This window comes from Sturnira hondurensis, unplaced genomic scaffold, assembly GCF_014824575.4.
Source record: "Sturnira hondurensis isolate 20B ecotype Veracruz unplaced genomic scaffold, ASM1482457v3 Scaffold0023357, whole genome shotgun sequence".
NCBI lineage: Eukaryota > Metazoa > Chordata > Mammalia > Chiroptera > Phyllostomidae > Sturnira > Sturnira hondurensis.
Window position 1 is genome coordinate 10,031,055 of NW_028095988.1, and position 26,498 is coordinate 10,057,552.

Consider the following 26,498-nt stretch of genomic DNA (forward strand, 5'->3'; position numbering starts at 1 on the left):
TGACGCATATGACGGGAGAAAAAATGGTCACTCAGCCAGTCTGAACTCCTCACCTTTCCCAAAGTTCCACTGTGGACTTTGTACTTTTGCTCTTGACTGGACTCGCCTCTCCTAAGACTAACAACATCCTGTTCATCATTGGACCACCAAGGGCTAACCAATCAAGTGTCAAGGGTGAAGCCAGCAGGCCTACGTAGAGCTTCAGGAAACCAAGAGAGAACAGCCAAGAGTCGATTTCCTGCTAGAACAGTGGTAACTGGCACAGGGGAGCTGCTGCATCTCTGGTGATGTCCTGGGAGTAAAGAGGAGGCTACATAACTTTCATGGATTCATTTTAGGAAAATTAGAAAATACAGATAAAAATGTGAATATAAAATATAAGAAAATAAAATAATTTGTAAACTTACCAGCTATGACTTGGGACATTTTTCTATTTGTCCATTTAAATATTTTACCAAATATAGCCCTGAATGGCATGGCTCAGTGGATTGAGTGCTGGCCTGAGAACCAAAGTTTCGCTGGTTTGATTCCCAGTCAGGGCATATGCCTGGGTTGTGGGCCAGGTCCCCAGTTGGCAGCTTATGAGAGGCAACCACACATTGATGTTTCTCTCCCTCTCTTTCTCCCTCCCTTTCCTTCTCTCTAAAAATAAATAAATCTTTAAAAACAAATGTACCTAGATGTGGATTTCTTTATATTTATCCTTCTTTGTATACATTGTGCTTTCTATAGTTGTGGATTCTTGCATTTTGTCAATTTTTGAAAATTCTCAGCCATTTTCTTTTCATATATTGCCTGGCTCCCATTTTTCTCCTCTTCTGCCCTCATGGGGATCCATCCAATCTGATAGTTGCTGAATCTCCTAAGTCTTTGCCTCTTAACTTTTCTATCTGTTTGTCTCTCTTTGCTGCATTCTGGGAATATCTTCAGATCCATTTTAGCACACTACTTCTCTCTTTAGCTGTATCTTGTGTTTAACCAAGCATTGCAATTTTAATTTTAATGGTCACATACAGTTTTGGGGGTTTTGATATTCTATTTTTTTCTAAATCTATCTGGGCATTTTTAATAATCTTTTGTTCCTCATTCGGTTTTTATGCTCCATCTTTTATTCTTTAAGCATTTCACAATAGCTTCTTTAGATTATCTGATTATTCTAAACTCTGGAGTCCTGAGAGATCTAAACCTATTGATTATTGTTCCTGATTATTCACTCTCATAGTGATTTGAATCCATATGTATTTAGTAATTTTTTGGTAGTTTTATATTTGGCTGAATCTAATCCAGAAGCCTGGATTGAGGTTGCTTTCCTCTAAGAAGGACTCAGTTTGTATCTGCTGGACTCCAAGGAGCATTAATAATCTGGGGCCTCTTAAATTTTTCAGTGTATAGTTTATTCAATCAAAGGAAAAGAGAGCAGGTCTCACATGGAAACTAACGTTTTATTAATTGTAACATCTAGTGCTGCAGCCTAGACAGACTTCCTTATAGGTTCCCTCCGCAAGCAAGTGGACTTTATCCCTTCCACTAAGACTGTAGCCATTTTGAGGGCCCTAGCTTTGGGGGGAATAGGGGTGTCTCTCACATTTAGCTCTTCCATCCTCCTAGGCCCTAGGGCTTACTGATTCTCTCCCAACCTCCCACACCCCTTCCCTGTCCCCAGAGCTCTAGGTTTCTAGTTATTTGACCTCTCTGTTTATTTGCTATTTACCTTTAGTTTTGAGGGGGGGTTAAATTTTTATTGTATTTTTCTACCTTTTGTTTTGCATTGTTTTATTTTGTTGGTTTCAGGGGGATGCCCTTGGGAGATTACTTTGAGAGAGCTCACTAAAGAAATTTTTAAATATATATTTATGGTGCTTTATACAGTATAGCATTTAAGCTTTCTGCTACAGAAGGCTTTTGAGAATTCATACTACTGGAAGAGAATTTTTTTTTTTAAGATTTTATTTATTTATTTATTTTTAGAGGGGAAGGAGAGAGGGAGAGAAACATCAATGTATGGTTGCCTTTTGTGCGTCCCCTGCTGGGAGTTAGCCTGCAGGGAACCGGCTTGCAACCCAGGCATGTGCCCTGACTGGGAATCAAACCGCGATCGTGTGGTTCACAGGCCCGCGCTCAATCCACTGAGCTACGCCAGCCAGGGCTTGGAAGAGAATTTTTAAGCAAACAAAAAGAGTGATTATATGGTACAGATTGTTTTATAACTTGCTTTGCTTTTTTTCCCATTTGATATGTGAAAATCACCTGTCATATAAATAAATATAGGTCTAGAGCATCATTTTAATGACTATGTGGTCTTCTATTACAAAATATATTTAGTATTTTTTCTTATTATTGGATATTTAGGATTCTTTTTTTCCACTATTTTAAACATCATTTCAGTTAATATCTTTATAGCTAAATCTTTGCATAATCATGATTTTCTTCCTTCTTTAAGTTTTTATAAAAGTAATATATGCTGCCCTGGCCAATGTGATTCAGTTCATTGGCGTATCGGCCTATAAACTAGAAGGTCGTGGGTTCAATTCCCGGTCATGGCACATTCCTAGGTTAGGGGTTCAGTCCTCAGTCAGGACACATGTGAGAGACAATCAATTGATGTTTCTCTTTCACATGAATGTTTCTCTCCCTCTCTCCCTCCCTCCCGCCCCTCTGTCTAGAAGTCAATAAGCATGTCTTCAAGTGATGATTTAAAAAAAGTAATATATGCTAATATAAAATATTCATACACTAAGGAAAATAAAAATTCTCCGTAATCTTTTCTGCCATCACCTTAATGAATAACAGTTGGTCTATAATTGAAATCTCTTAATCAAACAAAAGGCGAGAATTACTTAGGTCTAGACTATGAAGGAAGAGAAACTACACCCTCTGCTCTCCAACCCTCACCCCAACAACGAGAGACAGGGAGCCAGAGCAGGTTCCTAGGGATGGGCTGGAGGTAACCAAAGACAATTGGGAACAGAGAACTAAAGGCATGACAGACACCCAAACAGAATCCAAAACCTGGAACAACTAGGGTCAGGGCACCAGGCCTCAGGAAAGGCCCAAGCTTCGAAATCTAGGAATCAACTCTGCCTTACCAGTCGCCTTCTGCTAGAAGCAGAGGCTCTTTTCAGGCACGCACTTCAGGCTCCCACTCCTGCCCCTCTTTCTTTTAAAGGGACTTGGTTTATTTTGAGTCAAAAACAGTACAGGCTCTAACATTATCCCCAACCACACGCTTTACGGTGGCTCCCCCATGATTCTCAGGGTCTTGTCCCCGTCTAAGAAATCCAGCCAGGACTTTAAACACCTCTCTACCATCTTTCTGTCTGTTCTCCTCAAGTGGAGCTGAGATGTTGAGCCCAGGTTCTTCTCCCTAGAGATAGTCATAAAAGGAATGGCCCCCTCTCTGATGGCTCTTAGCTCCTGACCACACTTTTCTGAGGACCTGCTGCACTTGCCTTCATAGTCTATGAAATACCATCATATCTCTGTAATAAAGTCTAATTCTGATGTATTCTGCCAATGTGCAGGTGAGAGCCCCTAACCGTAAACAAGCCCAACCTCCTCTTTCCTCCCATTGAATATGGGGCTCCAGCTGGGATGGTCAGCATCTTAAGGAAGCCCCAGAAGTTTGGGTTGTTTATTTATTAATAAAATTCAACAAATGTTTGGCATGTACTGACTAAGATTAAAAAAATCCTTAAGCAGCTCCAAAAGAGCATGGACTGACCCCACCAGAATTCACGGGGTGGATTCTGGAGTTCTCAGTAGCTCTAAGAACCACAGTTGACGACTGGCTACTTGTACTCCATCCAGCAAAGCCCATGAACCACTGAACAGAATGGAAAGTGCATACCAAGATGAGTACCTTCCGGCGAGAGCTGGCACAAGACCCACAGGTATGGGTCTGCCTGTGAGGGACTGAGCGCCCAAAGCTGGCTGTTTCACAAGCTTCAGCCATGGTCAGGCCTTGCATGGGTGAAGTAACTTTTTGTCAACCCTAAACCCCTAAGGCTCCCCAAGCTCCTGAGTTCTGCAAAGCCCTTGTTCAGAGCACATGCTTGTGGGAAAGCTGTGTTAATCAGGGAATGTGCGTGGGAGGAAAAGGCTCTGAGGAGCTTCCACTGCAGCTGTCAGGGACACCTGACATGGAGCTGACACCTCCATGTCAGCAACCCTCTGGCAGGGCCGTTCCTCTAGCTGACCACAGTACTCTGGGAGTAGGTCTTGGTCTTGACAGCAAACAAGTCACTACCAATGCCAGGAGCTTTCCAGGGACAGCAGCTGTCAGGGACTGGGCAGGAATACAGACAGGGACCCTTCAGCACACTGTTGGAGCCTTTACACCTTCCTCAGCCACTTCCACCTCCCACTGAGTGGTACAGCCCTGAAGCCTATGTGAAAATAGGAAAGCCTGATGGCTGGAGCCAGGCTCTGAAGTTCCACACTGGCTTGGCCAAGGTAAACTGTCAGCGCCTGTGTTCCTTATCTGTAAAGAAGTCATAAAAGCAGTATCTATGCCCTTAGGGCTGATGTGGGAATTACATAGGCTCATGTATGTACCTGGCACATGGTAAGCATTACAGAGGTGTTAGCTATGATCTTAGGGTAGCTGTGGGAGAGCAGAGCCCTGGGACCAGGAAATCCGCCTCAGCACCGTCCCACTCCCAGCCCAGGCCTGGCAGGTGGCGCAGCTGGGAGTCCTGTGGGAGAAGAGAGAGACATCAGCCGTTGGAGTGGGTTCCTGGAAGGTGAGGACACCTTCGTGCCAGCCTAAGTGCCAGTGGCACCTGACCAGGCTGTGGTATAAGGCAGCTGTTCAAGGAAATGTCAATGAGAAAAGGCAAGCAATTGCTGGGGGGTGGGGGTGGGGGAGAGGGGCATAAGGGAATTAACTGTAATGTGAAAAAAAAACAATAAAAATTAAATTTTTAAAAAAGAGAAAGAAAAAAGGTAAGCAACACACTTTCGTTTTGCCCAACCCCTTTGGGGCGGGACTGCAGAAACAGGCGGAACTTTAGAGGCTCCGGGCAGTTCTTGTAAAAGGAAGTTATTCAGTAACTCGTGGTGCGGAAGTTGAATCTGTGCAGTGGCCTAAGTGGCCTAGAGACTGACCCTTCTCCCCAAGACCCCTCACTACCACAAACCCCACTCCCAGAAGTCACTCCATTCGTGTGAACTTGCAACGTCCAGAAGCCTCTTGCCCCATCCAGCCTGATGTCCTGCAGCGAGATATGGTGAGTGGAGAATGAGACACAGCATCCCCTTGGACTCACAGGGACCACCTCTGTGCCTGTGCTGAAGCCAAGGGACAGTGGGACCCATGGGGGAGGCTATGGACTGTACCAACTCTGCTGAGTCACAGGTGTCACTGTGGGAAGGGGTTACAGGAAGCAGCAGGGACTTGGGGCCGAGGCCAGGTGGTGACAAGGCCCCTTCTCTCAGGCTCAGAGGCACCCAAGCCTCCCTGGTGCCCGCTGAGGTATTAAAGAAACTGAAGTACATCGGAGAAGGTGGGTTCGGCACAGTGTTCCTGGCGCAGCATGAGAAATGGGGTCGTCACGTGGCAGTCAAGATCGTGAACTCGTGAGTGCCCCAGCTGTTGCCTGGACAGTGTCTTGCCTTGGAGGCAGGGTGCTGTCCTTGGGGGCCTGAATGGGGAAGGGAGGGATCTGCTCAGCAGGGTGGGACCCCAGCTCTCTCGTGGAACATAGGAAGGTGATATCGAGAGAGGTGAAGGCCATGGCCAGTCTGCATAGTGAGGACGTGCTGCCACTGCTGGGAGTCATCGAGAAGATGGAGTGGGACTACGTATCTGGGCCAGCTCTGGTGACTCAATTCATGGAGAACGGTTCCCTGGCGGGGCTGCTGCAACCCCAATGTCCTCTGCCCTGGCCACTTAAATGCCGCCTGCTGCAAGAGATTGTGCTTGGGATGTGTTACCTGCACAGCCAGGATCCTGTGCTTCTGCACCGGGACCTGAAGCCCTCCAATGTTCTGCTGGACTCAGACCTGCATGCCAAGGTCAGCGTACCCCACCCCAGCTCAGCCTCTGGACAAGGCCCTGCCCCAGAGCTGCTCCAGACCCACCCACTGTAGCTTCCGCCACCGTCCTGTCACAGGGTGTCCTGTCTACTGAACACCTCAGCATCTTCCTCTGGACAAAAGGCTGCCCAAGTGCCAAGGCCCACCCAGAAGTTTTAGCCAAAGTGGAGTGGTAGAGACCCTTTCCCCACCACTAGGACTTCAAAAGACCCATGGCTGACAGCTCAGGAAACTCAGACCTTGCCCCAGCCCAATGGAGGGGGGACCCCGACCCCCAAACCAAAGGCCCCATTGGTCCCACTGTTCCCCTAACCCTCCACACCCCCTTCACAAGGCTGGGTCTGTATCTCTGGTTATAGGTTGGGGAGGGGGAAGAAAGGGATTCTGGAAGCTGCCTGCCTCTGTCCATCCCCTACCTCTCCTTCCTTCGCTTCCTTTGCAGCTGGCAGATTTTGGCCTGTCCACATTTCTGGGATGCTCACGGTCACAGGCAGGGTCTGAGGTGTCAGGAGGTACCCCAGCCTACTTGGCTCCAGAACTGTTGGCTGATGTAAACCAGAAGGCCTCCATGGCCAGTGATGTCTACAGGTAAGGCACCCATGCTAAATACACACTCCCAATTTTTACACCTCTTGGGGCCCTTCTAGGGGGAGGTATACTAGAGAGGACTTTTGCCAGAGTTGGGCTTGGCCTCACCTTTGTGTCTCCGGCAGCTTCGGGATACTGATGTGGACAGTGCTGGCGGGAATAGAAGCTGAGAGTAAGACTTTAAGCACACTCTGGGGTCCTTAACCCAGGCGCCCTCCTCCTGAAAGTCCCCGAGCCCTGCTCTTCCCACTTACCTGCCCAGACTGTCCTATTCTCTCCTCACCTCCCCTTGGACTATACTCTCTGCCCCTTTTCATGAGGTAGCAGGTGGCCCCTCATGCCCTGAATGCTTTGTCTTTGTGTCCCACACGCCCACATCAGCAGTGACCCAGACATCACTGGTGCAGGGAGCTGTGTATGAGAGGAAGGTCCGTCCACCACTGACAGAGCTGCCTCAGCCTGGCCCGGAGACTCCAGGCTTGGAAGTACTAACAGAGTTAATGCAGCACTGCTGGAGCCATGAACCCACAGACAGGCCTTCCTTCCAAGGTGAACTGGCATTGAACTGGCATTGAACTGGCAGCTGGCTCCAGGCTGGATCTGTCAGCCGGTCGCTCTCCCTGAGAAAGGAGAGCTCACCTGCCACCCACTCTGCCTTCCTTCCAGAATGCAGACCACGCACTAAGGAAGCCCTCTGCCTGGTACAAAGTAGAGACACAGATGGTACGGAGATGGATGCTGCCGTCTCCAAAGTGAGTGTCCAACACCAAACCCAGCCCGAGAGCTGAGCGTAAATGGCACCACATGGCTCTCCGGACCACCCAGCAGCCTCCTACTGACCACTGTTCTTTATGCCTTGACCCTCATGCCCTCTCTCCCCACTGCACTCCTGAATTCCCAGACAACAGGTTATGAACCAAGAGACTCCTTCCTCGAGTTTGCTCTGGCTCACCCGCCTCCACACCCAGCGTGTTCTCCCTATGCTTGCAGGTGAAGAAGTTCCTGTCTGAGCACAGAAACAGGTGGTTGTCTGCCCCTGAGCCAGGCCTGGACGAAACAGAAAATGATGGCCCTGGGGGACCCAAAGGAAGCTTTGATTCCATCACGGTCTCTGATATGCTAGACAAACTGAATCTGCAACAGTCCCCCAGCTCTGCTCCTAAAAAATGTGCAAACCTTTGTGAGAAGACTGAGGCACAGAAAGAGCAGGTTCAGCATGCCTGGACAGCAGGCATGTCTTCTGATTCAACAGCCCAACATCCCTCAACTTCAGAGACCTCATCATTCAATAACCAGAAGCCCAACCCCACCTCAGCTTGGACGCCAGGTCCTGGACCCCAAGGAAATCAGGTGAGACTCTGGCAGGACTAGGGGATGCATATCCTGTCCCCTTTCCAGGGAAATCTGGGGGCCTAGGGGCTATGGTCTGGAAACAGGCCCCAAGACAGGGAGCCTGAGAGTGCTGTATTGTCCACAGGGGCCTGAGAGATGTGATGCCAGCTGGCCTCCTAAGGAGCCAGGGCCAAATCCAACACCAGGTACCCACTTCCCACTCCTTTCCCCTACCCAGCTCCTCTACCAGCTTCATCCCCAGGACTATGTGTAGACCCAGGGCACCTTGGGGAAAAGCAGGGAGAGAAAGGACTAGAGGCCATCTACCCCACTCCTTCTCATTTCATACCTGAAAAAACTGACACCCACTGGGACTGGGTCCTGCTGAGGTCACAGCAAAGCCTGGATTTGTCCCTGGGCCTTCTGGCTCCCCAAGACCAGCTCTATGAACCCCCCAACTCCATTTTGGTAGGTTAGTCCAGAGGGCCTCCCAACAGAAAAGACCCAAGAGTCAGAAACACCTGCTGCCACCGTTCTTGAACTTCTGCACACCCTGTTCTGAGGGCAGCCAACAGGGGAAAGGCAAAGGCACACCCAACGCCCCCTGGGGGGGCCCTGGGCCCCATCTTTGCATTTCCCCAGGGTGAACACGAGGTGCCGCTGCCCCCCTACTCTGCTGCTCCTCCTAGCTGAGTGACTGTGAGGAACAACTCAACCCTCAAACTAACACCACTGTTTCTCTTAAAGGGCCATCACACGTTACCATCCACAACAGCGAATGGGTGCAGATCGGAAACAACAACTACATGACAATACCAGGAAAAAGTACTTTTCCCACAGGGGAATGGCCGCCTCAGGGCATGGGCAGGGGTTGGCAGCATGCCCCCCGCAAGTAGCTTTGAAAGAAGTGATGCAAGAACCTGATGCCTGGACTGGGCCACAGAGCCAGTATCATAAGGACAGGAATTGAGGAAGCCTCCAAACTGCCCCTGGACTTGTGGCAGCTAGCCAAGACTTTCTTTGAGGGCCATCAGGCCCAGCACTGGAACTGACTTTATGGCCCCAGCAGTCATTAAAGTGGTGGAATTTTAACCAAAGTACTACACAGGAGGCTATGGGTAGAGGAGGCACTGCAGTCTGGCTGACTCAGGAAGCAGGAGGCTGAGGCCTCGGGTGGGCAATGTCACTGCCCGCGAGGTCAGGGCCCCGCCGGTGGCAGGAAGGAATCCAGGAATCCCGGAGGCCTGGCTCCTGGGCCCCACTCTAATCTCAGGGCAGAGCACTTCCTCTAGAGGAGGCAAGCCCCCACCCTGAACCCAAACTGTGGGGATAAATGCTGTGGTGCCACTATCCCCCCTCCTGATTTCTTCTGGGCTTGGGAGACCCCACGGTGGGGTGCTGGGGAGGGGAGTCTCCGTGGGAATTTGCAGACCCCAGCCCACCTTGTGCCCTGCAAGAGAGCCCCTCCGGTCTCTCGGAGGTCAGCCCTCATGCCATCACCTTCCTGCACCACACACACACGCACATCACTTCTGACTTAGGAGCCTTTTGGTTCTCAGCTTGTGTCTGGGAGTGGAAGGCTATAGCTCCTCACAGCAACCACAGACATGTCCCCTCCCACGGAGCTGGAGATGGCGGGAGAGTGGACAGTTCAGCTGGGGCCACAGCGGTTGCTGTCCAGGCACTAGGGGCTAGGGGGAAATGAGCGTTTGCCGCCATCCTGACGTAGATCCTAGCCCCATCCGGTACCGTGGGCATCCCTTTCTCTCCAGCCTTCGCTTCAGTGCTCCCTCAGCCTCCCCACATCCAAGCGTTCCACTTCTGTTTTAAAACCTGCCACTGAGTGGGCTCACCCCACGCATCTCTCCCGTGGTCCTCATTCTGGGCTGAACTGGTAAAGCAGTAGTGTCAGAAGAAACAATTAGAGTGGGGGAGGGGGCCTGGGGAGTCCTGCTCGGGCACGGGAAGGGCCGGGCTGTTTCACCGGGGAAGTGGGAGGGGGCCGAGGCGCCGGGAGGGAAGCGCCTGTCGCCCGGGGCTCTGAGCCACTAACTTAGCGGCGGGCAGAGAGACTCCGCAGCTAGCCCCCCGGCTCCCGCCCCGGGCCTAGCAACCTCAGCTGCAGCAGCCTCGCTGCAGGCGGTGAGTTGGGGAATAAATGGAACCCGGGGCTCCATTGCCTCTACCCCAAATCCTGTCCTCCGGGAGCTGAGGCTTTGCTGCGAGGGGTTGGGGTGGGGGTCGGGGGGATACCTCCGCAGTCCGGGTTTGAGCGAGGCGGAGCAATGCCCTCACCGCCAACTTGGGAGAACACTGGGAGCCCCAGGGTGTGTGCCTGGAAGGAGATGAGTTCCCCGCGAGGTGGGAAGAGGGGGTGGCAAGGCTTGTACCAGATGAGAGGGACACAGTTGGGACTCGCTGCAGCCCGCTGGCAAGTAACCGGGACAACGGCCCTCCCCAGGCCCGGGGTCTGCCCGGCGGAGGTGCAGCGCCGGACGAGGGAAGACCATGGCCAGGCTCTTCAGTCCCGGGCCGCCGCCCAGCGAAGACCTCTTCTACGAGACTTACTACAGCCTGAGCCAGCAGTACCCGCTCCTGCTACTGCTGCTGGTGATCGTGCTCTGTGCCCTCCTGGCCCTGCTAGCTGTCGCCTCAGCCAGCGGCAGGGTGAGCAGGGCCTCTGGTGCCCAAGCTTCAAGGGCCACGGGAGGGTCACTGTCTAGGGGGTATTTTCAGTGCTAAGACTTGTGGGGTCTTCTTTTCGATGTGCTTTCTTTGCTGGGACCCGGGAAAGAAGCATTGAACCTTTCTTTAGAGACCCTGAACGAGTCACTTCACCTCTCTGGGCCACACGGTCTCTGGGTCTACTCTGGGAGGTATCTGAGCCCTGGGTGCTTCTAATTTCGCTCGGGTGCTGACAGACCTTGTGTAATCGTAAACTTCTGTAATCTACTAGTATTAGAATAAATCCAACACCCAACGCAGGATTTTCCCATTTTCCAGGGTGGGGGAAATTACACCAGGCCCCGTGGGAATCTGTTTCCTGGTTTTCTTTCCCCCCTAAGGGGCTGCCGGGGCGATTGCGCGCACCAGCTCCCAGAAGTTACCTTCCATCCCGCTCTCATTTAGTCCCAAAATAAGCCAATCTCCAGTTTCCTTTGGAGGAAGAAAAGGGGTCTATAAATCCATTTCTGGAAACATCCTCCTTCAAGTTTCTTTTCACTCTAACGAGGTTAGGTGGGGAAAATTCACTGGACGTAACCAGTCCTTGCTAATCCACCTCAAAGTCCAGGAAGAGGTGGGACAAAAGGCGAAGACACTGGCCGGACCTCTACGCCCAGAGGCGGTGGCGAGAAGGCAGCCCCTGGGGGATAATGGAAGTTCCTGGCGCCCCCTGCTGCCAGAGCCCTGCTTCTCAGGGCCGGGGAAACTGCGAGCCGTTTGCCTGGGGCAGGGAATCCCACCAGCAAATTGGCGAGATTTGGATGCCTTTAGTTCTAAGTGCCTTCTGGGAGCTAGGATTGTTCACTTGCTTCCAGATCCCAGGCAGGTGCTGTGATTCCTACTTGACAGACAGATGAGGAAACTGAGGCTCAGAATGATCACGGACACTCAATGGCCGATATGGATTTGGAGTCAGAACTTCTGGGTAGATGGCTGATGGCTCAGCCGCCTCTGCTGCTTGCGAGTTAGATATTAGGTTGAACCTTATTGCTAGTTCTGTAGATTAAAATCAGGTTATCAACAATTTATATGGTTCAACATACTATGAATGGCAAGCAGAGGTGCCCTGCCTCCTTTTTGTACTTGGGTTTGAGACACTTTTCAGAATTGGCCTGAAGGGCTGCCCATTTTTGCTCTTGGACGAGCTCCCCAAACTCCATCCAAGCCCCTCCCCACAGGAGCTGACCTCAGACTCCGGCTTCCTGACCACGGTGCTGTGCGCGCTGGGTGGTTTCTCGCTGCTGCTGGGCCTGGCCTCCCGCGAGCAGCGACTGCAGCGCTGGACGCGTCCCCTGTCGGGCCTCGTGTGGGCAGCGCTGCTCGCTCTTGGCCACGGTTTCCTGTTTACTGGGGGCGTGGTGAGCGCCTGGGACCAGGTGAGATGGGTGGCAGGTGGGGCAGGAGGTAGCGGGACGCCTCTGACCTCCAGCTTGCACCCAGGACACCAGCAGCAAGCAGTGAAGCAGTGTCAGCCTGCAGCTTCCCACTCCCGTTCCCCCTCTCCCAGGTGTCTTTTTTCCTCTTTGTTATCTTCACTACGTATGCCATGTTGCCCTTGGGCATGCGGGACGCCACCGCTGCGGGTCTTGTCTCATCACTCTCACACCTGCTGGTTCTCGGGCTGTACCTTGGGCCTCAGATGGACTCAAGACCGGCGCTGCTGCCGCAGGTGAGCAGGCAGAAGCACAAGCTGCGCCCAGGGCCAGCTCAGCTGGGCGCTGCTTGGTTCCTCAGGGCATTCACCTACCATTTGCTGAGCTCTGACACTACAGCAGGACACTACACTGGGCACTGGACACACATACAGATAGACCCGGACTGTGCCCTCTTGGAGCTGGTACACTGGTGCAGTGCCATGCCTGCAGACACCAGAAGAGGGCTCTGTGCCCTGGGGGAAGGAAGTTAGACAGGAGCTGTGGGGACAGATGTGCAAGATAGAACCCTCAGAGAGAATGCAAAAGTTGAAGCTCAGGTGGTTTTGTGCTGCTGTGTGGGTGAGGGGGGAGGGTTATAGAGTGGTATTCCAGGCAGAGGAAAAGTGTGCGCAAAGGTTTCTAGACCTAAGAAGCTTATATTGGTGCAGCAGCCAAGAGTCTGGAGCTGGGGGAGGGGGGGCAGGTGGACAAGAAGCACCACCTGCCACCTACGGATCCCCACTGTGTGGCACTCACTGCCTCCAGGTACTTGGGTCTCTAATGGTAGTGTCCTCCCGGGCCCCTCTGGAGATCAGCTCCAGCTACACACATATGCACTCCCACACCTACCCGGGCCTGGTGCCCCCTGAGACTGACCCTCACCCCCAGCTGGCAGCAAACACGGTGTTGTTCCTCTGCGGGAATGTGGCCGGAGTATACCACAAGGCATTGATGGAGCGGGCACTGCGTGCCACCTTCCGAGAGGCACTGAGTTCCCTGCACTCTCGTCGGCGGCTGGACACAGAGAAGAAGCACCAGGTCTGCCTGTACTGAGGGTGAGGAGGGACCCGGTCTAGGAGGAAAGGGTTACTTAACTCACACAACTGGGTTCCTTCACAAGCCAAATGACTTCGGGCATGTCACCCGATTTATTTTCTCCTTTGTCGAAAGTGGCTGTTGCCTCCCTTGGAAGGCTGCTGGAAAGCTCAACCAAACTGAAGCTTGTTAAAGCCTTTTAGAACCTTATGACACTAAACGAATTCTAATTCTGGCATTGGTGCTGGAGACTCAATCCCTAAAGGGGGTCAGTGCAGGATGGGGTACTGGAGCATAGCTGTATGTGGTGGGGAGGACCTAGAAGACCACCCTGGGAAACACCTAGTGGGGCTGGAGAAGGATGTGGGCTCCTAGGCATTTGAGAAGCTGGGCTCCTGGCTTTAGTGTGAAGAAGGGTTGGTTCTCATAGTGACCTCTCTCAGGAACACCTTCTCTTGTCCATCCTTCCTGCCTACTTGGCCCGAGAGATGAAGGCAGAGATCATGGCACGGCTGCAGGCTGGACAGGGGTCTAGGCCAGAGAACACCAACAACTTCCACAGCCTCTATGTCAAGAGACACCAGGGAGTCAGGTACAGGCAAGGATGGCTGGCGGGGGGGGGGGGCGGGAGGGGCACGGGCCAAGACCCTGGCCCCTCTGACTGCAGTCTGCCCTGCCCAGTGTGCTGTATGCTGACATCGTGGGCTTCACGCGGCTAGCCAGTGAGTGCTCCCCAAAGGAGTTGGTGCTGATGCTCAATGAGCTCTTTGGCAAGTTCGACCAGATCGCCAAGGTCAGAGGGGGCCTCCCTCCCCAGCTTCAAACACCCCACTCTGGAGAGCCTGTTCCAAGGGCAATCCCTAACTTATAAGACCCTGGTCTCACTTCAGAGCCCTTGTGGGCTCCCAGATACACCACCGAAAATTAGGAAGCCCTGGCAAACACCCCAGTTATGGAGCCACTCACCACATACTTCAAATCTGGAGACACCTCTCAACATCTCCACAGGTGCCCCAACCACAGCACCCCAAATATGCCCAGAACCCCAACACAGGTGTTTCTGGACACTAAACCTGAATCTAGATATTCAGATGTGTTAGCCTTAGGAGGCCCTTCCAAGGGAAATCTCAGGCCCAGAGCCACCTGCTTAGACCCCAGCGATGCCCCCAAGCAACTTAATCTTGGGTCTCCTGCCCCCCCAAAACTCCGCATACCAGAATCTGCTTTTATATGCTCAAATCTGAATATACCCTACACATGCCAAAGCCGGGGAGAGTGACAGACATCCCAACCCTTGAGAAATCCTTCTGAGAACAACACATGCATGGGAGACCTCAGCTAGCCCCACAACAAGTTCGGGGAGTCCCTAGATCTGCCCTGGACACCCCAACCTCACAAGGTCCTCAGGAACACCACATTTGCTTCCGCCTTTCCCAACTTCTCCCTGCCTCCCCTGGCCTCTAATCAGGTGCCCCTCTCCCCCCTGCACACACACTCCCAGGAGCACGAATGCATGCGGATCAAGATCCTGGGAGACTGTTACTACTGCGTCTCCGGGCTGCCCCTCTCCCTGCCAGACCACGCCATCAACTGCGTGCGCATGGGGCTGGACATGTGCCGGGCCATCAGGTCAGCTCAGGAGGGCGGGCAGGAGGAGTCCTGAGGGATGGATGTGGGAGAGGAGCAGGCAGGGTGGTGACGTCTTCCTGGAGAAAGGGAGGGGTGTGGCCTGGGGAGGGCTGAAGACAGCACTCAGATTGTCCCTGAAACAACCCTGCTCAGGAAACTGCGAGCAGCCACCGGCGTGGACATCAACATGCGTGTGGGCGTGCACTCCGGGAGCGTGCTCTGTGGAGTTATCGGGCTGCAGAAGTGGCAGTATGATGTCTGGTCCCATGACGTCACTTTAGCCAACCACATGGAGGCGAGTGGCGTGCCAGGGTGAGACCTGGGGCTCTAAGAGGCTACAGCAGGAGGCCAACCAGGCCTCCCCCGGTTGCCTCCCTTTTCATAGTTCCTTCGAGTGAGCAATCCCACTGGGGACCAGGAAGCCTCTGGGGTGCAGGGTGGGAAGCTGAGGGGACCTCCTATGGCACTGGTCCTTTCTTGAAGTCAGACCTTCAGGAATGATCCTTGAAAGCAAAGGCAGATTGGGGGCCCTTCTTCCTAACTCCCACGGTCTCCTCCTTCCAGACGAGTGCACATCACAGGGGCTACCCTGGCCCTGCTGGCAGGAGCTTATGCTGTGGAGGATGCAGCCATGGAGCACCGGGACCCGTACCTGCGGGAGCTAGGGGAGCCCACCTACCTGGTCATCGACCCCCGGGTAAAAACCTAACTGAGAAACCAAGGGCTGGCCCGCTCTAACCAGCCACACCCACAGGTCCAGTCTCTTCTCCAGTGCCAGAGATGGAGTGCCTGGGTCCTAGTGTGCGTGTTTCAGGGAAGGGGACACGAATTTCTAAGGGCTGTGGAGAGAATAGGGGAGGGTTCGTAATCTTGACTGTCAACCCTTATATACCCCAGGCTGAGGAGGAGGATGAAAAAGGCACCGCAGGAGGGTTGCTGTCCTCTCTTGAGGGCCCCAAGATGCGTCCATCACTGCTGATGACCCGCTACCTGGAATCCTGGGGTGCAGCCAAGCCTTTTGCCCACCTGAGCCACATTGAGAGCCCTGTGTCCACTTCTACTCCTCTCCAGGTATGTCCACCTCCATCATGAGCCCCTGCATTTACATAAGCCACCCCCAATGCCCATTCCCAGCCTCCCTGGCCCTACCCCCAGTGAGTCACCTGATGACATCCCAAGTCTGAACTCTCTGGTCACCCAAATCACTGCTTCAGGACCTTCCTTGCCCTGTCTCAAGAAAAAGGGCACAGATGACTGCCCTTTGAGCTCACTGCAGAGATGTGAGATTCCCACAGACACCATGTCCATTGCTCCCCAACCTCCATTCAGAAAGCCCCTCCCCCAGGGACCCCACTTCCTCCTGACTCTAAAGCCAGTGCTCAAACCCATTCTCATTGAGAAGTGTCTCTTTTAACCCAGTTCCTGCAACTACACGCTCTCTTCCTCAGTCCCCGCTGGGAACTGGGAAGGTGGGGCAATTGGTTGTTGACGCTACTCTTCAGCACTTGCACACAGATAAAATGAGGTGACAGTGAAAATCTCACACGGCTTTGAAGAAGAAAGTCACCATGAGCAGGCAGGGGTGAGGGAGATAAGGGAGGGAGTGGGCCTGCCTCCTGTCTAGGGAAAGCTAGGGCAGGGCTGGTGGGTGATCCTAGGCATAGCGCCTTTAGGTAACCATGCTGGTGGAGGAGCCTGGAGCCTCACCTCTAGCTCTTGGGATTGGTGCTGGGTGATGAGTGACTAGAAACTTCATGCAGGGAGCCAGGCTATGTCCCTAAAGCCTTGCCCCAGGGTTCGGTTCCTCAGCCTGCTCTCCTCCGTCTTACTGATCTTCCCCAACCTGATAGGCAGTCCCAGCTACCTTTCTGCAGATCTTCCAAGAATCTTCTCTACTGGTAGACCTGGTCGGATTTATGGGATGACCCCAGGGTATCCTTTCCATTCCATCCCTCTTCTCTCCCATTCAGCAGGAAAGCAGGCCGAGAACAGTGGCCACTGAGAAGTGAGGGGACATTGGCAGCTGTGGGTCAGGAGAGTACTTCATTTCAAGCCTCAACTAGAGTGGGGGACACATCAGAAGGGCTAAGCTCACAGGAAGGAAAGGAAAAAAGTACCCAAGACCCAGCTGATTGGTGCAGGATGAGGCCTCCAGGATGAGGATAGAGTAAAGGGGATGTGGCTGGGGGCCCAAGGATGTGAGACTGTCAATTGAGTGCTACCCCCATGGTGGGGATGCCCCCCAGAACCCATGCCAGACCTCTCCAACTCCCACTGAGATGCAGGCTAAGAAGTATCACGGTGGAGGGGTAGGAGCCCCTTGTTTTATAGACAGGACCTGACCAGCCCAGAAATTCCCCTCAGTCCCTGAAGTTCCAGGGTCCCAGTCACATGTTAGAAATCTTGAGAATCACAATTGGCTTACTCTTAAACAACGTGGAGTTTGGGGAAGCCGGGGCCATGTTTGTGCCAGTGTATCCTATTTGTCTAGTCACTCCCTCCATAATTTTAAGCACCTACTAGGTGGCAAGCACTAGACTAGGTCTTGAAAAGGTAAAGTAAATAAGATGCTTTCCCTTTTTAAGAATAACTTACAGGCATTGAGCAGGGGCAGGTGGGAAGTTTGAAAGTACTTAGGCTCAGGCATAGATGCACAGATGGGCTCATGAGCACGTACCTAGAACACACCTCTCAATCTCTGTCTGTCCCTGCCTCAGTTTCTGTCTCATCGCTGTCCCTCCCTCTCCTCTCACACATCCAGTTTGGGTTGAGGGGGAAGAGGTGGCCTTGGTGACCCTGCTTCCTTCACCCGAGCCCAGGGGATCAGGGAAGATCACCACACCTCATGCCCTGGGCCGTGGCTGCAGCGTTTTTCCTCTCCCCAACTTGCCATTTGTTTTCTTGTCTCTTCACACACTGTGCAGCACTTTTGCCGCAGAACAGAAGGACAGCAACCAACCAAGTCTGTTTCTCTTCCTCTTTTCCTTTCTTCTCCATTTTTTGCTTCCCACCCCCACTGCCTCCCAGTTCAGCCTGACCATCACAGAAGGTCTGAGAGGAGTCACTGTGTTCTGTACGGTCCCTTCAGTTCACACCAGTGAGGATCTGTGGGCACCCGAGGGTGATGGGAAAGCCCCTGACTTTGGCATTGGGTAGCCCTTAGGGAAAATCAGGCACAGAGAAACCAACAACCACTCAAGCCTGTGGAAGACACAGGGTTGCCTGATAAGTGACAGAAACTAACTATGAGGAAATCAGCGTGTGAAGGCCCTGGGAGACTAAGGAGTCAGGAGGAAGAGCAGTGCAGATCCTCCTCCCCAATGCGTTAGTCAGTTTGGTTCAAATAAGCTCATAAAATGTTTTAACTAAATAAAATAAAAAGACTCAGGAGGAGTCTTTAAGGAGCAAATGCAGTTTGAGCTTTCCCTGAAGAGCAGGTGGAATTTGGTGGAGAGAGAGAAAAGTCATTAGTGGCAGGGGACACAGCCATATCAAATGCTCAAGGTCAAAGATATGTGTAGACACAGAATGCCTCACTCCAGAGAGGCTCCAAGGACCCACACCATCTTCCTGTCTTCCCCTCCCTGTGTTCTCCCAACAGGAGAAGGCCCTGGCTTCCTTCAGTCCCCAGTGGAGCCTGGACCGGTGAGCAGGCCCAAGCAATTTTGACAGTGGAGCTGAGTGGCCAACCTCCATCCTCGGGGTGGGGGGTGGGGGTCACTCCTGCTTTGCCCAGATGCTTTTGAGGGTCTCTATGGTGACAGGCCAGGCTTTCACTGTGCAGGAGCCGAACACCCCGGGGACTAGATGATGAACTGGACACCGGGGATGCCAAGTTCTTCCAGGTCATCGAACAGCTCAACTCTCAGAAGTATGGAGAACAGAAGAGGGCTGGGAGGGCTGGAGGGCCTGGGCTCCTGGGCTGGGGCAGGGTGCTCCTCCGCTGGTGACCTGGAGGGGAGGCAGGGTCTCTCCTCTCCAGCCTGAGGAAAGATTCGCCTAACCACTCCCTCCTGCCCTGCTCTCTCCTCTCTGGGGCTCACTGCTCCCCACCTCCCACCAGGCAGTGGAAGCAGTCAAAGGACTTCAACCCACTGACACTGTACTTCCGAGAGAAGGAAATGGAGAAAGAGGTGGGCTGTGGGGCTGGGGAGGGCCATCAGAGGATGCCCTGCAGGCCCATCTCCCTGCCCCAGGTGTGCTCGGTTTGTGATCCTGGGAGTGGTGGAGAGGCTTGGGCCTCTCTCTGAAGGAAAAGTCACACTGTAGATTGAATGCCTGGGTGGTGGTGGAAGAGAGGACAGCTCCTTGGAGAACCCATAGCGGCTACCTAGAACTGAGTGAAGGTGGGGCCGAGAGGCTAGGGGACCAACTCCTTGCCTGGAATTGACGCCTTCAAGATGATGAGCAGCACTGGTGACCCTGTTTCCACCCTGACCCCGTCCCTTCCAGTATCGACTCTCTGCTCTCCCCGCCTTCAAATACTATGCAGCCTGCACCTTCCTGGTTTTCCTCTCCAACTTCGTCATCCAGATGCTGGTGACAAACAGGTGAGACAGTCCCAAAAAAGGGGAGCCCTGATTCTCCATAAAATGGGCTCTCTGGTTCTTTCTGATCCCTGACACGCACTTTCTTCTTTTGCCTACTTCCCCTTGGCACTGACCCACAGAGGAAATAGAGACGTGCGTTCTGGGGAACCATGATAACCACAGCCCCCATGTATTATTGTACATCCTGTGAATTTTCTACATCCTGTGGACCCAGGCATTTTTTCATGCCCGCCTCTTGAGTCTAACATTCCCATGAATGAGGTTTTGGTTCCACTAAGAAGCCAAATCTCACAGCAAATAAATATAAAAGTAGGTCCTCACTCCTCGCCCACTGTTAGGAGGGGTGAGGACTTGTTTAAAGGTCAGCCAGGTAAAAGAGCTTTGGCCTCAAGCCTCGGAGTCCAGTCTGCCGCAGCCTCGGCCACTCTGTGGGCCCCACTGCCCCTTCCCATACTGTTCCCATCTTGTTAGTTTCCGTCCCACCCAAACACTGCTCTAGACCCCTCACCTTTCCCATTTTATCACGTAGTCTTTTATCATCTCGGACCCTATCAGCAGCTAGTTCAGATCCCCAGAACCACTTCCCGTCGTCCAACCAGATGATACAGCACCCTTCCACACACAGGGAGCCTGTTCTGGTTCTTCAAAGCCCCGCTCTTGCCTCCCTTTAGGCCCCCAGCGCTGGCCATCACCTATAGCATCACCTTCCTCCTCTTCCTCCTCCTCCTCTTCGTCTGCTTCTCAGAACACCTGACGGTGAGGTGGGCTGTGGGGTGGAAGTGGAGAGCAGGGGTTCTGACCACGGCCTGATCCCGCTCCATGACTAAGACTCCATGCTTCCTCCACAGAGGTGTGTCTTGAAAGGCCCCAAAATGCTGCACTGGCTGCCCGCACTGTCTGGCCTGGTGGCCACCCGGCCCGGACTGCGAGTTGCCCTGGGCACTGCCACCATCCTCCTCATCTTTGCCATGGCCATTGCCAGCCTGGTGAGGGCAGAGGGTGCCACGTGCACCCCCACCAGGGCGTGCTAGATCTGCTGAGGCTGAAAGGGGGCCTCTGGTTTCGGGAGGGCAGCTGGACTAAGGTCAGGGCATGCTGGAGATGTTTAACGAGTAACGGAAAAAATGACAGTCACTCAGGATCTACCACCTGGGCATAATCTTGTTACCACTTTGGTAGACATCTTTCCCATCTTTTTTTTTTTTTAATGTAGGCAGATCATCATTACTTAGCTCACTCACTATGATTTTGTAGTGAAGTTTGGCTGACTTTTCAGAACTTACAGTCAGTTTTAGAATTCTATCCCTGAAAGGCACCTTAGGAATCATGCCCAGCCAAGAAAAGGAAGCCCGGGCCCAGAGAGGCTGAGTGGCCAGCAAGAGACCACACAGTGGAGCCTGGGCAGTGTAGGGCTCGTGACAGCCTCTCCCCTAGTCCCCGCTCCCCACCACCAGTGAGGGGCCTCACCAGCCAGAAGCAGCCACATCTGCTCCTTCGGAGGAGTCTGGCCCTGACTTATCCCTGGCTCAGCTGTTGCCCAGCCCAAGCCACCACTGTGCCCAAGGAGTTGCTCACCCACCTCAGATCCTCATCTCCTTCTGCAGTTCTTCACACCGGCAACGTCGAACTGCCCTTTCCGGGCTCCCAATGTGTCCTCCACAGCTTTCAACCTCTCTTGGGAGCTCCCTGGGTCCCTGCCTCTGATCAGCATTCCAGTGAGTGTCCTGATTCTCCTTCAGAACTTTCCTTAGCTCCTCCCCCACATATTTAATTGAAGAACACTGTCTTGTGAGGAAGCCACAGGTCATGGGACATAAGTCACACTTGGTGTGTGCCTGTTTGTAGGACACCCCCTGCCCCCCAGATAGGACCTGGGAGGGGCAGGACAGGAGCCCTCAGGTAACTCCCCACCCTTGCCTGTGGGACATGTCCCGCCTCCTGACCCGCCTGTCTGGCCCCACAGTACTCCATGCACTGCTGCGTACTGGGTTTCCTCTCCTGCTCCCTCTTTCTGCACATGAGCTTTGAACTGAAGCTGCTGCTGCTCCTGCTATGGCTGGCGGCCTCCTGCTCCCTCTTCCTGCACTCCCACGCCTGGCTGTCTGACTGCCTCGTCGCCCGCCTCTACCAGGGCTCCTTGGATTCCAGGTGTGCACGGCTGCTGGAGAGAGGTGCCCGAGGCCTCTGGGACTGGGTGGTGGGACAGGGCAGAACTGTCCTCACTACACTGACCTGAACCACCCACAAGACAAAGAGGGAGGGAGGCTGAGGACTCCGTGGGCACTGGGGGCAGGGAGAGGCCATCGTGAGGGGCAAGATAAGAGACAACCCTGACCTCTGGCCTCCTCAGGCCTGGAGTGCTGAAGGAGCCCAAACTGATGGGAGCTATCTCCTTTTTCATCTTCTTCTTCACACTCCTTGTCTTGGCTCGGCAGGTAAGTCACCCACTTCAGCTTTCCAGGGCCTCCCTATGAAGAATGAGATGGGGGTCCCCATATTTGTGACTTGGTCTCTCTTGCATTTTCCTTAATCTGGTGTCTCCAAGGTTGAGCCCAAGCGGTATACCCACTGAAAGCTTCTAAGTGAAATTTTCTAAGTGAATTTTTTGTTCCCTTTCTTTCTCCCTCATTCCCTAAGGAGAGTGCCCTCAAATTCACTCTTCCCTCCCCGTCCACCACCAGTCTCAGAAAGCCCATGCTTAAGAAAAAATTTGCTACCAATTCTGCCCACCCTAGTTTGAATCTAGTTTCAAGGTAGTCTCCCCAGGTTAGTTGCACCTTAAGCCTTATCTCTAAACTGTGAAGAGGTGTGGCTTTAGGCGTCATGGGGCTGGGGCAGGTGATCGCTTAGGATCTGGGGTTCCCCTTCACTGTGTCCCCCCGTGGCCCCATGACCCTCCCCAGAACGAGTATTACTGCCGCCTGGATTTCCTGTGGAAGAAGAAGCTGAGGCAGGAGAGGGAGGAGACAGAGACGATGGAGAATCTGACTCGGCTGCTCTTGGAGAACGTGCTCCCTGCACACGTGGCCCCCCAGTTTATCGGCCAGAACCGGCGCAATGAGGTGACTCCCGACTCCTGAGCCCCAGACACCAGGGGGGCTAATTTCAGATGAAAGTCTTGGCCCTTAGCCCAACCTCTCTAGACTCCCCCAGAGTGGACTGGGCAGCTGCCCAAGCCCCTCCATACCCCTGTCAGGTGCCTCCAGTTTTCACAAGACCTTGGGCTCTGTTTTTGGAGAGCACAGCATCTCTGCATTCCAAGTTCTCAGAAAGAGTGTTCCCTCCAACCCGGGATCACCCCAAAGCTCTCAGAAGCTTTGTCAGACGTTGACGAGAGTTGCGTGGGGGACAGAGCCCACCACCTCTCCAGACCCGCACTGGAGTGTGGCAGCCAGTAGCCATGTGTGCTCACTTAGATTTAACTTAATCAAATGGGAAATTCATGTGACAACATGGATGGACCTAGAAGGTATTATGTTAAGTGAAAAAAGTCAGACAGAGAAAGACACATGCCATACGATGTCACTTATATGTGGAATCTAAAGAACAAAACAAATGTCAGGCAAACCAGAAACCAACTCATGGATACAGAGAACAAATTGATGGTTGCCAGGGGGGAGGGAGTTTGGGGCCTGGGTGAGAAAGGTGAAGAGATTAAGACATAAATATCAGTAGTTACAAAACAGTGACAGGGATGTAAAGTACAGCGTAACAGCATAAAGAACATAGTCAATCATAGTGTAGCAACTGTGTGTGGGGTGAGGTGGGTGCCAGACTTACTGGGGTATCGCTTCATAAATTATATAAATGGCTGCACTATGCCGTACAGCTGAAACTGATATAAAATACTATTGAATGTCAACTGTCATTGACAAATTTTTAAAAAGGTGAGACTGAGAACCTAGGCCCTCACTCTTAACCCAGGAGCTTGCTGTGTTGCCTCGAGTGTGCTGTGTTATTTTCAGGTCTTGTAAATAAACCTGTATCTGAAACCAAAAAGAGGCAGGGGTAGAGGAAGGAAGGAATGAACAAAGGAAGGAAGGAAGGAAGGAAGGAAGGAAGGAAGGAAAAGAAAGAGAGAGAGAGAAAGAAAGAAAGAAATTTAGAAAGAACGATAGAAAGAAAGAAAGAAAAAGAATTTAGTTCCTCAGTTCCCCTGGCCACATTCCATGTGCTCAACGCCAGCATGTGGCTAGTGGCCACCCTATGGGACAGCGCATCTATAGAACATTCCCACCATCATAGAAACTTCTGTTAGATGATACTGCTCTCGAGCTTCAAATAGTCTTGCGATAGTCAGTCCATCAGAAGGTCACCCACGTATTTGTACCCTCGTATGCATACCACCACCACCACTTCCACCCATCCTCTGCTGTGGCGGTGCTTTCGGCCTGTATTGAGAGGTGTTGAAAGAAATAGTCCAGAGGTTATTTTACAGCCTTATGTCCCCACCAGCTGCTGTCTGCTCTCAAGATCAGAAGTAGCTCTACTTCTGGTTTCTTCTCTTATAGACACTGGGAATCTTGTAAGTGATCTTGTTTCTGTTTTCACTTTGGCTCATCGAAAGCTCCGACCCAGAATCGAGGACTAACGTGGGTTTACTAACCCATTTAGTGAACCAACCTCAGATCTGATTCCATCCTTACCATCTTACCCTTATTTTCCCTTTGCCCTATTTTTTTTTATCATGGCTTTTATTTTATCGTGCAAATCGTAGATCTTTATAAGCTGATTTAACTCACTTAATCTCACTTAATACCTTTCAGCAATAGATAAGATATAAAGATAATTCCCACTGACGTGATCCCAGTTCTAGAAGTGATTCCCTTCACATTGCTATGAAGTGATCTTTACCTCAAACATGTACCCTTCCTGGAGTCACAATAAGACCCAATTTCAACTCCAGTGTCATATCCCTAGGGTCACCTAGCCCTCCCTGCAACCTCCTTCCCTCCTAGTCCTTCTTACACAGAGGTGGAGGCATGGGGACACAATGACAGAGGGAGAAAGAACAGGGCCTCCAGCCTTACTCCAGCTTCTCACCTTCCCAGGACCTCTACCACCAGTCCTACGAATGTGTCTGTGTCCTCTTCGCCTCCGTCCCAGACTTCAAGGAGTTTTACTCTGAATCCAACATCAACCATGAGGGGCTAGAATGTCTGCGGCTGCTCAATGAGATCATTGCTGATTTTGACGAGGTGACAACTCCAAGCGTCCCCCGCACCCTATGTCCGGGACCCTAGAACTCCCCACCAGTCCCTCGTCTGGCCATGAGGCCAAGTCTGAGCCTTCCCACCCCTCCCCTGACACCCCGGCTCTGCCTGCTTCAGTAACTCTGTTCACCACCAACTCTCCCTCCTGCCTCCATCTCTGACCCCGAAACTGGTCCTTTAGTCTCCAAAGGCCTGGGGTTGGGCTTTGGGGAGAGAGGAGGGAGAGAGCCAGGGAGACCGGGGACACAGCCTCATCTCTATACAGCTGCTCTCTAAGCCCAAGTTCAGTGGGGTGGAGAAGATCAAAACCATCGGCAGCACCTACATGGCAGCTACAGGCCTAAATGCCACCTCTGGACAGGACGCACAGCAGGTACAGCACTCCTTCCTTACCTCTCAGCCTTCATCTGGGCTCTCACTGGAAGGTCCATAAACGGCCCTTATTCCTGTGCCCTCACTGACCCATTCTGCTGGCTGACCCACTGCCAGGATGCCGAGCGAAGCTGCAGCCACCTTGGCACCATGGTGGAATTTGCAGTGGCCCTTGGGTCTAAGCTGGACGTTATCAACAAGCACTCATTCAACAACTTCCGCTTGCGTGTGGGTAAGGGCCTTCCCTGGCTGGGACAGTCTGGGACCTCCTCCTCACCTTCCCAAGCTCTCCCTCCCCATGTGCTCTGTTAGCTGCTCCCAGCTCAACCCGGGACCTCCCTCCAGGCTCACCCCTCAAGATGGAGCAGGAAGCTGCTGGGCAGAAAGCTATGAGGTGCACCCACTCCCTGCCCCACACTCCTCTCTGCTAAGGCCCCCAGGCCCTTCTTCCTAGTTCCTTGAGCTTTTTTCTCTCCTCTCCCTCCTCACATCTGCTTTACCATATCTTGTCAGGGTTGAACCATGGACCTGTAGTGGCTGGAGTGATAGGGGCCCAGAAACCGCAATATGACATCTGGGGCAACACAGTGAATGTGGCCAGCCGCATGGAGAGTACAGGAGTCTTGGGCAAGATCCAAGTGAGGAAACCACATTGGAGGCATGGGGGCAGTGGATAAGGTTAGGGCCATCCCCATACTCCTTCACCCTCCTCCAATCGCAGGTGACAGAGGAGACGGCCTGGGCCCTGCAGGCCTTAGGCTACACCTGCTACCGCAGAGGTGTTATCAAGGTCAAAGGCAAAGGGCAGCTGTGCACCTACTTCCTGAACACCGACTTGACCAGAGCTGGACCTCCCTCAGCCACGCTAGGCTGAGACCCCACTCCCTACTCTTCATCTCAAAGATCTTCAGTAAAGAGACTGAATGTCTGGAGCAAACTGATGTGGGAAACTGCTGAGACAGCTTCTGGGATCACCACCACGCCTCTCAGCCGGGCTGCTTTTTCCCAGGTCACACCGAGTGGTGTGTGTGTGTGCAAGCATGAGCGTGAGTGAATGGAAGGGGATGAGTCTTTTTCACAAGCTCAGGAAGAGAACTGCCTCAGCCTCCCTACCTGCCTGCCAACCTGATTTCAGTATTTAATAAACCTTGGAAGTATGAAGAATTTTAGCTGCATGACTCAAAACAAGGAGTTGTCTTTTCCTGCTCCCCACCCACAAATATTGGAAGGAATCTTCGGGAAGAATGTCATTTGACCTTTATTCATTCAACAAACACTAAATAAGCTCTTATTATGCACTTACTATGCAGCATGGGTGAGAGGCCTTGGAAAAAATCTATTAGGTCACTTCCCATTTCAGCTGTTCTAAAACTGGCCCACGATGCTTTCCTGTGAGGACCTGTAGACAGTTTGGGGGTTCTCCTGTTCTTGGGCCCCTAGATGCCCCCTTGCTTCCTTCTGGAACCTTCTGCTCGGATGCCGATATTATGTGGGCTTTGAAGCGTCCGCAGTTGATTCCCCTGCTCATATGTTGGGGTTCATGAGGGTTATGTTAACACCCTAGCTTTGTTGCAAATGTTTTACAACAAAACAAAAGCATGGCT

The 26,498-nt window shown here is 52.6% G+C and overlaps 2 protein-coding genes across 3 annotated transcripts; both read left to right on the forward strand.

The window, feature by feature from the left end:
- The first annotated feature begins 5,026 nt into the window (after positions 1–5,026).
- Positions 5,027–9,048, forward strand: RIPK3 (receptor interacting serine/threonine kinase 3). The gene is given in 11 exon segments (XM_037037609.1): positions 5,027–5,228; positions 5,437–5,577; positions 5,706–6,015; positions 6,479–6,624; positions 6,750–6,796; positions 7,006–7,173; positions 7,291–7,376; positions 7,615–7,974; positions 8,102–8,162; positions 8,704–8,837; positions 8,840–9,048. Coding segments are annotated over 11 exon segments (1,560 nt in total). The 5' UTR covers positions 5,027–5,208; the 3' UTR covers positions 8,927–9,048.
- A 934-nt stretch (positions 9,049–9,982) lies between these two features.
- Positions 9,983–26,079, forward strand: ADCY4 (adenylate cyclase 4). Of its 2 annotated transcripts, none has more exons than XM_037037526.1 (26): positions 9,983–10,098; positions 10,418–10,623; positions 11,859–12,056; positions 12,188–12,349; positions 12,984–13,133; positions 13,574–13,722; positions 13,812–13,923; positions 14,632–14,759; positions 14,913–15,071; positions 15,324–15,456; positions 15,657–15,830; positions 18,361–18,404; positions 18,544–18,630; positions 18,823–18,892; positions 19,212–19,309; positions 19,981–20,065; positions 20,158–20,295; positions 20,914–21,024; positions 21,273–21,457; positions 21,660–21,744; positions 22,213–22,371; positions 24,361–24,507; positions 24,788–24,895; positions 25,012–25,126; positions 25,408–25,532; positions 25,616–26,079. In XM_037037526.1, exons 2-26 carry the CDS (start codon positions 10,465–10,467, stop codon positions 25,766–25,768), a joined length of 3,234 nt encoding a protein of 1,077 aa, XP_036893421.1. In that variant the 5' UTR covers positions 9,983–10,098; positions 10,418–10,464; the 3' UTR covers positions 25,769–26,079. The 2 variants fall into 2 exon arrangements, with proteins under 2 accessions (XP_036893421.1, XP_036893420.1); XM_037037525.1 differs by lacking the exon at positions 9,983–10,098 and adding an exon at positions 10,229–10,317.
- The last annotated feature ends 419 nt before the right edge of the window (positions 26,080–26,498 follow it).